General features: G+C 43.6%; 1 protein-coding gene across 1 annotated transcript in view; it reads left to right on the forward strand.

Annotated features, from left to right (window-relative positions):
* Positions 1 to 12,881, forward strand: part of LOC126162594 (uncharacterized) — a 176,820-nt gene that overhangs the window by 138,298 nt on the left and 25,641 nt on the right. The window contains exons 4-5 of the mRNA XM_049919197.1: positions 6,897 to 7,116; positions 10,295 to 10,464. Of these exons, the coding sequence (XP_049775154.1) occupies positions 6,897 to 7,116; positions 10,295 to 10,464 (390 nt within the window). The remainder of the gene's footprint in view (positions 1 to 6,896; positions 7,117 to 10,294; positions 10,465 to 12,881) is intronic.

The following is a 12,881-nucleotide window of genomic DNA, read 5'->3' on the forward strand; positions in this document are numbered from 1 at the left end:
ATTCCGTAGAAATGTTGGAACACGTGAGGCAATACCGACCCTTCGACTTACCTTAAAAGATAGATTAAGCAAAAGCAAACCTACGTTTCTAGGATTTGTAGACTTAGAGAAAGCTTTTGACGACGTTGACTGGAATACTCTCTTTCAAATTCTGAAGGTGGCAGGGGTAAAATACAGGGAACGAAAGGCTACTTACAATTTGTACAAGAACCAGATGGCAGTTATATGAATCGAGGGGTATGAAAGGGAAGCAGCGGTTGGGAAGGGAGTGAGACAGGGTTGTAGCCTATCCCTGATGTTATTCAATCTGTATAGTGAGCAAGCAGTAAAGGAAACAAAAGAAAAATTCGGAGTGGGAATTAAAATCCATGGAGAAGAAATAAAAACTTTGAGGTTCGCCGATGACATTGTAATTCTGTCAGAGACAGCAAAGGACCTGGAAGAGCAGCTTAACGGAATGGAAAGTGTCTTGAAAGGCGGATAAAAGACGAACATCAACAAATGTAAAACGAGGATAATCGAATGTTGTCTAATTAAATCCGGTGATGCTAAGGGAATTAGATTAGGAAATGAGACACTTAAAGTAGTATTGAGGATTAAAATAACTGCTGATTGTGGAAGTAGAGCGGATATAAAATGTAGATTGGCAATGGCAAGGAAAGCGTTTCTGAACAAGAGAATATTGTTAACATCAAGTATAGATTAATGTGTCAGGAAGTCTTTTCTAGAAGTATTTGTATGGAGAAATAGTTTGGACAAGAAGAGAATAGAAGTTTTCGAAATGTGGTGCTACAGAAGAATGCTGAAGATTAGATGGGTAGATCACGTAACTAATGAGGAGGTACTGAATAGAATCGGGGAGAAGAGAAATTTATGGCACAACTTGACTAGAGGAAGGGATCGGTTAGTAGGACACGTTCTGCGGCATCAAGGGATTACCAATTTAGTGATTAAGGGAAGCGTGGAGGGTAAAAATCGTAGAGGGAGACCAAGAGCAGATTCAGAAGGATGTAGGTTGCAGTAGTTACTCGGAGATGAAGAAGCTTGCACAGGATAGAGCAGCATGGAGAACTGCGTCACACCAGTCTCTGGACTCAAGACCGAACAACAACAACATGTACAATATTTTAAAAATTTGGCCTGGCGATCTCTAGTTCGATCTAGTTTTTATGTCTCACTGACTGACCGCGACCTATAACTGCCTGCAATAGCTAACCGACAGGCCACTGCCTAGCGAAATCATTACAGAAGAGGAACAAGAACAGGCACATAGAGTCAATGCTCCTACGCCCGCGCCCTCGGTTAATCCCCTCCCCTTTCATACCTTATGCGTAGGCGACAATTAAATTAAACTATGCAAGCTTTTAGTCGCACGTCCATTGTTTCAGTTAAGCTTTCTCTTTGCTTGCATACAGCTGAACGTCTTTACGACGTGTAATGTGTAACGTCTTGTACGCTATGCTGCCCGAAAAAAGAAACGGCGTTCCGTGGATAGCTGACCATCCTGGAACATTTACATTTGACGGAATTGTTTTATATTGCCACGTTTGCGAGAACAACGTTTCGTGCAAAAAAAGTTTCAAATAGACCAGCATGGCAAGACAAGTCTTCACGTCGCAGGAATGCAGAAGAAAGGACCACGACAATAACTTCTGACAACGGCAAGTTGCAGCAGCAGGAATTTGTCCAAAGGTAACAAAAAAAATCGGTTTAACATGGATCTACGTGAAGCATTCATTGAAAGCAATATTCCTCTTCACAAACTTACAAATCCTATCAAATGTTCAAATGTGTGTGAAATCTTACGAGACTTAACTGCTAAGGTCATCAGTCCCTAAGCTTACAATCTACTTAACCTAAATTATCCAAAGGACAAACACGCACACCAATGCCCGAGGGAGGACTCGAACCTACGCCGGGAGCAACGGCACACTCCATGACTGCAGCGCCTCAAACCGCTCGGCTAATCCCGCGCGCCACAAACCTTATCCTCAAAGGCTTCCTGCGCAAATCTTGCTTAAATCAAAATATTCCAGATGAATCAACGTTGCGTAAAAATTACATACCGACAATTTACAGATGTTCTGGAATAAATACGCAATGTCCGCAGCTCGTGGTCGTGCGGTAGCGTTCTCGCTTCCCACGCCCGGGTTCCCGGGTTCGATTCCCGGCGGGGTCAAGGATTTTCTCTGCCTCGTGATGACTGGGTATTGTGTGCTGTCCTTAGGTTAGTTCGGTTTAAGTAGTTCTAAGTTCTAGGGGACTGATGACCATAGATGTTAAGTCCCATAGTGTTCAGAGCCATTTTAGACATTTTTGAAATACGCAATGAACTCAAGGACAGCATTACCTGGATTTCAGTTAATGAAACTACAGACACTTGTAGCAGTTACATTGCAAATTTAATTGTTGGTGCTTTAAAAGAAGAGCCTTTTCTTCCTATTTAGCGGCCTGTAAAGAACTTGTTAAATTAAATAATTCTATGATCGCTAGATTTGTGAATGAGGGTATTAGAAAAATATTTCCAGAATATTCTGCAGATGAAAGGGTGTTTGTGTTTATTTCAGATGCTGCTCCCTATATGATCAAAACAGGAAAAGCCCTCCGAGCATTTTATCTCAAATTTATTCATGTGACGTGCTTTGCTCATGGAGTACATCAAGGCCTTGCTGAAGAAGTACGTTCCACGGTTTTGAATGTAAATAAACTGATTTAATCCACAAAGAAGGTGTTTCTAAAGGCTCCTGTTCACATCAAGACCTACAAAGAAAAACTACCTAATGTGCCTTTACCTCCCGAACCAGTGGTAACTCGTTGGGGTACGTGGGTCGAAGCTGTGTTGTTTTATAATGAACATTTCGAGGCCATTAGATAGTGCAGAGGCTTTGGCAGTTTGCTAGTGCAAGAAAGCTTTCAATGATTCCGGTATTGAAAAAGACATTGCTGTGATTAGCACTCATTTTTCCCATATACATGCGAGTATTAAAAAGCTTGAAACTCAAGGTTTGGCGTTGAATGAATCTATTCAGTTAATGAATAAAATTATTCTAGTGAACTCCTCATTGACGGAGGTATTCCGAAGAAAACGTAGAGAAAAGTCTCAAAACATTTTAAATAATAACCTAGGCTTTGAACCCTTGTGCCAAATTCATAGTTTTATTAGTGGGACCGGTAAACATTTATCAGGAACAATAAATGCCAACATAGCACCCAAATTCAAATACTGCCCAGTTATCTCAGTTGACGAAGAACGGTACTTCTCTGCTTATAAAAATGTTTTGAGTGATCGAAGACACAATCTTACTACCGAACATTTGGCACAGTACTTGGTCGCTTATATTTACAATCGTGGGAAAATGTAAAATAAACTGTAAATAATGCTTTGGTCCAATTGTATTAATTAAAAGTTAATGCGAGTTTTTGAGCGTGCCCTCTGCTGCATACGATATATCTCAAAGTTGGTCCTGTACATATCGATTGCTTCGCTGCGACTCACTCGCATCGCATCCGCATGTTACCGACAACAATAGCAAAGAAGGAACAAATCTTAAAACACGGCATGCATCCCCATTTTGCAAATTTTTAGAAAATAATCGCACAATGGCCTCCTTCCTAACCTCTAACAGAAAGTATTCAGAAAATATCAGCGTTGTAAATGTACCGATTTTTTGATTGGCCGGTACTCGTAATTGATATGCACAGGTTCGACTTTGAGATAAAATACACGCAGTAGCTACCATGTTTTTTCAATATTTGGTCTTGTATATCTCGACACTTTTCATGCATTTTTCATCCAAATTTGCATGCATATTTTGAGATATTTATGATGCATATAATCCGGTCTCTAATAATAATAATAATAATAATAATAATAGAGGATGTTGGAGTCATATTCATTTAAAACGTGAAAGCTCCTTTCATTAATAATCATTTTGCTGATAATGCATTCAGCAACCGAAAGGCCTGCGTTGATGACACAAACTTTATTTAAAGGCCACAGGAAGTACACATGTAAAGTATTTTGATGGTAAATTTAGACTTCCCAGACATAGTTCTACCAGCACGAATATTTGCGTCTCATCAATGTTACAGGTCAATAAGGTATTCGCAAGCGGTGTTCGAATCGAAGCGAGTCAAACACGATCGGCCGATGGCCGCGAGGAACGACTACTCGGTTTCAAGGCCTGGCTGACGGCCGCCTCGAACAATGATAGATAAATTTTCTCCGCACCTTCCTGCCTTCCATATATCTTTATGTTATGGGGCGGTGGTCGACGAAGGAATTCCGATAGCGCGGAATTCATTACTTTCCAGGGATAATGAGCTATTTTCTAATCAGTGCACGATCTCGTGATCTCTGTCGGTACAGCGATGGAAAATGATGTAAACATGTTTTGTTCCGCCGAGAACGTAGGCGGTGATCGGAGTCGCTGGAAGCCTCGCTTTTTGCGTCCCAGCCGCTTACTCCTAGCGCGGTTTTTCCGTTGAAGGCCATGACAAGAGAGAGCTGCATATTTTTATTTTGCGTGGCCGCTTGGGATTTCGTTCAGATGAAACAATAGCGTAATTTAAATAACAATTTGTAATGCTTTGTACCGACAACCACGTAGCTACCGTGTATATATGACTGGAGCATAGTAAAACCAGAATATGTCAAAGATGAGCTTCCAGAACTCGGTTAAATCGAAGATCAGACCTGGATGGAATCGGACACTCAAATTGTCGACCTCGGTTCGGCATTTCAGCGAGACTGAGTGCAATCATTACGATGTTTCCTGCACTCGACTAGGCAAATGGTGAGTGGGCTACCACCGGAATTTACATTACTATTGTTGAGGGGCACACGAAACCAAATCGTCACACTCACAAACATCCTAAGACATGATTCATTCACGAGAAAACTCATTTCAGTATTTTAGTTCAACGAGTGACCGAAATCATTCACGGGCTTTACAACACAAAATATTTTAAGCAAATAATTACCTGAGAAAATTGACGAAATTCAATGACAGAATTTAAAAAATGTTAAAACGCTTTTTTTATACAAAAACTGCAGATATTCTACAAGAGACACTTTGTGAATAGTGGCGAATTTTTATTTTCAGAGACCACAGGGGACAAAGCTATCCCGTCAATAGTTCGCTATGATTTCAGTTATATGTGACTGTGCTACATGCACCAAGATAAAATTTCAGCGATCCAAAGCGTTACGTACTATATGCTCTTTTATTGGTCAACATGGCTTCATTGACACATTTTTGCAATTTATGGTTTTATTTCTGGTGTGTAATTATTACGTCAATGAACTAGTCTCTTTCAGCTAAAGTTTTTCTGCGATTTTCACTTTTTTTTCCTTTTCTTTCCCCAAATACATTTCTCCCCTGTGGCCCAGGAAGCTTTCTTCGTGCCCTTAGCTTCTAATATTATTACAACTACAGATGCAACAGAGGACTTAGCAATGGTAAATGCTAAATGGTTTCGGAAAAAGATGCATGCACGTAAAAAATACAAAAATTACATAGAATAGAATGAGGTATTCTTATTCTCACCTTGAAAAAATAATGCCGTATCGGTATATACGTTAACTCCAGTCATAATTATGAAACTGATTCTTCACACAACAAGTTACAAAGAGAAATACCTAACAGAATGATATTTAGGATATTAGCAGTCCGATTGAAAAAAACTAATGGGAATAACAATAATAACAATTTAATAATAGCCACATCAGAATAAAAGAGAGACCAGAATTCTCAAGTAATAAATCAACACGTACTTGATATACTACGAAGTCATTCACAACAATTAATTTACATGAAGCAGAAAATGACAAATGTTACATATCAACTGATACTTTAGGTTTACATCTTTCATCGATTTAAGGTCCCATAACTCGGAGCACAAGGTCAGTTTAAACAGAGTAGGCGGAGAATTATTATTATTAAACTTTTCTAGCTTATGAGACACAGGTAAACAAACAAATGAGTCAGGGAACAGGACGGAGAGGTAGACATAATTAAGAGTATAGTAATAATGAAATGGAGAAGGGAGGACATGTATCCAGAGGAATGAATGATAAATGAACTAATTACCTGAAGGATTCTAATAAGAAAAGATAGAGTCGACAACCAAATCTAAAGCGGATACACATGACATCATAAACAACTGCAAGACCATCATAGATGCGCACAGTTGAAGACTTCAGTGCAGGGAAAAGTTTAGAGGAGTTCTTTATCGACCAGTGGGTGTTAAATGGCTACTGTGACGAATTTATTGTTTCTTTAGCGTAATTGTGGTCTGTACTGTGGTCTGTACTTACGTACATCTATACGCCGATTTTAATTTGAGTTAGACAAGCAGATGCAGTGAAATATATGTAGACGATTTCACGAGAAAACGAGCCTAAACCTTTTTATAGAAAAAAAACCAATGATGGAAAACTCGACTCGCAAGCATTATAACGACGGAAATGGGGAAATGTTGTTTCCAATTTATAACAGATGATAATTCATCTCGTTCTGAACCATTACTTCTTCGTGCATAAGAAAAACTTATCACTTCATCAAGCTCAAGGCCAGGGTTGGCGTGAGCAAAACGACTATCTAGACTGCATCATACACGAGGTGACCGCTGTGCGACCGATCGAGGCGGCGCAGTGGCTACCACACTGGACTCGCCTTCGGCAGGATGACGGTTCAAACCCGCGTCCGTCCATCCTGATTCAGGTTTTCCGAAATTTCCACGAATCGCTTCACGCAAATGCCGGCACGGTTCCTTTGGAAGGGCACGGCCGTCTTCCATCCACATCCTTCCCTAATCCGACGGGACCGATGCCCTCTCTGTTTGGTCCGCTCCCCCAAATCAACCAAGCAAGCAAGCAAGCAACCGCTGTGCAGGTGGCGTGCGACGCGGAGTGGCTGTGCCGGCCGTCGGCGTCGCAGCTGCGGCGCGTGTGGACGCGGCTGGGCGTGCGCGAGGTGTCCGTCGTGGAGAGCTGCGAGTGCGTGCCGCGGCCCCCCGCGTGCACGCGCCTGCCGCACGTGCTAGCAGTCTTCCCGGGCACGCCCTTCCAGGAGCACATAGACGTCGGCACATGCCACGGCCACTGTCACCAAGGTACTGTCGCTACGCTCTCGCCAATGACTGCTTCGTGCATTCCCTCGTCAAAAAGTCTGTAGCCGCAACGCTAGTAAATTTCTTTCTTTAAAGCAGTAAAATCTGACATGAAAATGAGACCTTCCACAATTGCACTATGTGTGATTTTATGCAGTTCAAAGCTTTATTCACGTTTCTGGGGACGCTAGTACCTCTCGTATTTTTCGGTCTGTCCGAACATATTACTCTTTAGTAACGAAAAATTTCTATCATACAGCACTCAGTGATATCATGACTTAGTGATTACCAACCCCATTAAGGGTGTTGTAATACGGTAGATGAAGAACTTGAAACTCCTGTTTCGTGGCGCTTACTTCTAGCAATTCTTGCTTACCTGGATAGTATTCCCACAACTAAGAAACATACAAGTTTAGCTGTTGGTGATACTCTGCTGGCTCTATTCTTTTTCAGTGGCTCACTACAGTAACTACCAATCTTTCCCCTCCGGGAGTGTCAACTGTAACATAAAAAGAATACAGTCCATGTAAAACAAAACAGCCACAAGACAGGTTGAAATGCGTACAAAATGTTCCCTACTTCTGTCTGTAAGCTGAAGAGGCTTGATTAAGTGACGAAGTATTTCTCTCGGAAAGAAGATTTCCCGCAACACTGAAAAATAGGAGTCCTTGCAATCTGAAATGGGAGAGGAATGCAGGGAAATCATGTAGAAAATCGACCAATGCGCGAAGTTGGAACGAACTGCCATCTAATCCCTTAAATGAAGAAGAACGTTTAACCTTCTGTCAGTATGCTTAAATAATAGGACAATAAAAATTAGAATTTGTACAACTGGTTTATACGTCGAAGTTATCGGCAGGCAAATCCGTGTACGTCAGAAGCCAGAAAAATCCAATATCTCATGATCTGCGCATCATATTCCACTTTTGTCCACTGGGAGGAGGGGGGGGGGGGGGGGCGCACAATGCACAGTAACCCTGGGTTCGGTGTGGGGCGGCGGTGGGGTGAGTGGACTGTTGTAGCCTGTTGTGGGGTTGTGAACCAGTCAGGGCTACGGTGGGGACGAAGCCTCTCCGTCGTTTCTTGGTCCCTGGTTCAATACACAATACACACAGAGATACATATCACACCTTCCGCATTCTACAAATAGACAGCACGCTCGCTGGTACTACATGCACCGCGCGTGCGTCTGACGTGCAGTCATTCCTCGCCAGGTGATGCTGCTATCGTCTGGACGGGTTTATATCGATAGTAGGTCGGTAGTCATAATATTCTGGCTGATCAGTGTATATTGGCTTAATAGAAATAGTATTTTTCTATATTCAAAAAACTGCAAACTATCTAGCGACTATACCCATACCTTTATTGGTGGTACGGTGTCTGTGCATTGGTTTCCATTTATACACTCCTGGAAATTGAAATAACAACACCGTGAATTCATTGTCCCAGGAAGGGGAAACTTTATTGACACATTCCTGGGGTCAGATACATCACATGATCACACTGACAGAACCACAGGCACATAGACACAGGCAACAGAGCATGCACAATGTCGGCACTAGTACAGTGTATATCCACCTTTCGCAGCAATGCAGGCTGCTATTCTCCCATGGAGACGATCGTAGAGATGCTGGATGTAGTCCTGTGGAACGGCTTGCCATGCCATTTCCACCTGGCGCCTCAGTTGGACCATCGTTCGTGCTGGACGTGCAGACCGCGTGAGACGACGCTTCATCCAGTCCCAAACATGCTCAATGGGGGACAGATCCGGAGATCTTGCTGGCCAGGGTAGTTGACTTACACCTTCTAGAGCACGTTGGGTGGCACGGGATACATGGGGACGTGCATTGTCCTGTTGGAACAGCAAGTTCCCTTGCCGGTCTAGGAATGGTAGAACGATGGGTTCGATGACGGTTTGGATGTACCGTGCACTATTCAGTGTCCCCTCGACGATCACCAGTGGTGTACGGCCGGTGTAGGAGATCGCTCCCCACACCATGATGCCGGGTGTTGGCCCTGTGTGCCTCGGTCGTATGCAGTCCTGATTGTGACGCTCACCTGCACGGCGCCAAACACGCATACGACCATCATTGGCACCAAGGCAGAAGCGACTCTCATCGCTGAAGACGACACGTCTCCATACGTCCCTCCATTCACGCCTGTCGCGACACCACTGGAGGCGGGCTGCACGATGTTGGGGCGTGAGCGGAAGACGGCCTAACGGTGTGCGGGACCGTAGCCCAGCTTCATGGAGACGGTTGCGAATGGTCCTCGCCGATACCCCAGGAGCAACAGTGTCCCTAATTTGCTGGGAAGTGGCGGTGCGGTCCCCTACGGCACTGCGTAGGATCCTACGGTCTTGGCGTGCATCCGTGCGTCGCTGCGGTCCGGTCCCAGGTCGACGGGCACGTGCACCTTCCGCCGACCACTGGCGACAACATCGATGTTCTGTGGAGACCTCACGTCCCACGTGTTGAGCAATTCGGCGGTACGTCCACCCGGCCTCCCGCATGCCCACTATACGCCCTCGCTCAAAGTCCGTCAACTGCACATACGGTTCACGTCCACGCTGTCGCGGCATGCTACCAGTGTTAAAGACTGCGATGGAGCTCCGTATGCCACGGCAAACTGGCTGACACTGACGGCGGCGGTGCACAAATGCTGCGCAGCTAGCGCCATTCGACGGCCAACACCGTGGTTCCTGGTGTGTCCGCTGTGCCGTGGGTGTGATCATTGCTTGTACAGCCCTCTCGCAGTGTCCGGAGCAAGTATGGTGGGTCTGACACACCGGTGTCAGTGTGTTCTTTTTTCCATTTCCAGGAGTGTAGCACTGATGCATACGCAGTTACAGTGCGGATGAGTCAGCACTTTTAATTAGCTTCCATAAACAAGCGAGTATACAAACTAATCGTTTCGTACATAACGGATACCATTAATATATTGTGATGTTACCAGCAATATAATCAATGCTTATGATCATACTATTAGCCAACTCACTATATTTTTTTTCTCTACCATCCATTATTTAGCTCGTAATTTATAGCATTTTACTTTCAATTTGAAACGAAAACTGTAATTAGAAAAGCTTCTGTCTAATAAGCAAGACAGAATTCCTGAGTCATAAAAGTTACAATAATTGGCTGTGAAAGTAAGACGCCCTCTGCTTGTGACGCCATTGCAGGTGGCGGCTGCCGGGCGTCGCGCACGCGCACCGTGAGCGTGGCAGGGCCCAACGGCGCGCAGTGCCACTCCGTCATAGAGGAATGCTCATGCGCGCCTGCTTGCCACCGCCTGGCGCACTTCGAGACCGTCTACGATTACACCGGCAACGCTTCAGAGCCCACCGTCCTGGTGAGTGTCTTCGTCTAACAGTGAGCTACACTGGTGGGTTCACTTCTCTTTCCATATCAGGAACGCGAAGATGGATTTTTTTTATCGATCGTGGAGTTTTTCTGCATTCTTTAACAGATATGCAAGACTGGGTCTTGACAAGTAGGATCTTTACAGACGAGGATCATCAGAAAAGTGGGCAGACTCCTACTGGGTTTCATCTGCTGTAGCTGTCTTACAATATTCCAAATGAAAAATGTTTAAATGTTACACGTGATTTCCGCCCTTACACGTATATTTTTCAACTTTCAGTACCAGGTTGTATGAGAGCTATTCAGAAAGTAAGGAAAGAACGGTCGCAAAATGGAAATCAGTGTTTTATTTGCAACAGGTAGCTACCTCTTCCAGCTACTTCTCTACATAGTCGCAAATAGTGGGATGATGACGTTCTGAGGACGCTTTTGATATCAAATTAATTATACAAATTAATTACCTCCACACCACCCCAGCCCCTGATCACTTCATGGGGTTCCCCAGACCACCCCACGGTTCCCTACCTCCTCCCATCCCCTCCCCATCACCCAACTTGTACTATTTGCAGGAATTTCGATATTTTGTGGGAAAATTAAAAAATAGTGGGAACTTAAAAATGGCGGGAATTTCTTTGTCCCAAGACTTCACTGACGTCCCATCGTCACACCCACCTCCATAAATAGGCGGGAAATTCAAAATGCAGAAAGCCCACGTCCACAGGCAAGCTGTCCATATGCTGCAAGAGAGGAAGGTTAGCTTAGTGTACTTTATTTACTTTGGGTGGGAAACTGAAGATCGGTTCTAATTACGTAATCAATCATGAAGATTTGGTCTAATAATACATCTACATGCATAGGGCTAGACAAGGAGCGCCCAAAAATTCACGATGTCATACAACTGGCGTGATATGCTGAGAAAAAAAATTCGCAATACCACTCGAGAATAGTGACAGACGTATTCAAAATACTCTACATAGGATGATCCCTTCACCTACAAGCCGGCGAGAAAAAGCTGGTGTGGAAGTTACTGTCTTTATTTTTGGTGGGCAATGTGTTCAACTGACGAGATGTTGGTGTTGGACAGAGAGGAGTTTAATAAGTGCATTACCTATAAGCAAACAGAACTGTGTCTCTCACTCTTTGACGTCGCAGTTCGCTACAGACGTCCCATGCTGCACTGCTCGACACCCTGGTGCTCGAAATTCAAATAAACGGTGCTCTCTTTATTTCTCGACAACTTCGACCTATTCCACTGCCTCCGAGAGGTCACCTTCGTATAAGTGCTGAGTAACTTGTACATAGTAAGAAGTCATAAGGTAGCAAACCGTCACCCAAGTGAAGGAAGGCCAATGCACACAATCACAGCTGTTGGAAAAAGCTTCACTGTTCTTATTGCACATCGAAATTGCCGTGAAGAAACCAGCACTTATAAATAGAGAGCCATAATGCAGCACATATACTGAGAATTCAGAAAAATCATTGTAATAACACAACTACCACAAAAACCGACTCGAAAAGATCACACCAGGGGAGAGGGACGGCAGCTGCATGTGTGATCTCCTTGGTGCTTGGTCACGAACTAACCAGATTAGAACCAGTCTTACCTTCCCTGAGCCCACAAGCTGGCTAAGGTAAACCCATGACATCATGGAGTGAAACCCTATGGGACTTAACTGCTAAGGTCATCAGTCCCGAAGCTTACACGCCTAAATTATCCTAGGGACAAACACACACACCCATGCCCGAGCGAGGACTCGAACCTCCGCCGGAACCAGCCGCACAGTGGCGTTATGACAAAACTATTTCGTTGGATTCAGGTCCTTCGTGCTTTAAGTTTCTTATATACATACTCATAGATTTAGTTGTTGACAACCCACATAAGAAAACTATTCTTCAAAATTAAAAATGTCAGACCTTCGAGACATTAAAAGTCGTTGCAATCAACCAATCAGTTCTTCAATTCAAACATCAAAGTGCGTTTGTAAGTAAATGATCTGGGTCGAACTCTGTCAGTCTGTATGTTGACTCAGCTTCAATAAGTATTTGGAAAAGGATATGTCTTTATCAGTACAATCGAATAACTCAAACATCCTGTAATATTTTAGACACTACAGCTGTTGGTTCTACGGTCTTCTTCAAGAGTATTCTGATACTGAATTTGCTAATTATCCAGCAATAGTACTTCAGGACAAAACTTTCATTTTCCAACAGGTAGTAATGATCCTTAGAAGAAACTATCATACGTATGAAAACGAACTGGCAATTCTACAAACCTCGCCACTGGTTACAATTACCGCGTTGATACATATCTATGCTCATACATGAAAGCTGTGCCGCGTCCACGACTGAAATCACGATTTCATACGTTTTTCATGATCATTTGCCATTAGGATCACTCAGTATGCC

The sequence above is a fragment of the Schistocerca cancellata genome, chromosome 2, assembly GCF_023864275.1.
Source record: "Schistocerca cancellata isolate TAMUIC-IGC-003103 chromosome 2, iqSchCanc2.1, whole genome shotgun sequence".
Classification (NCBI taxonomy): domain Eukaryota; kingdom Metazoa; phylum Arthropoda; class Insecta; order Orthoptera; family Acrididae; genus Schistocerca; species Schistocerca cancellata.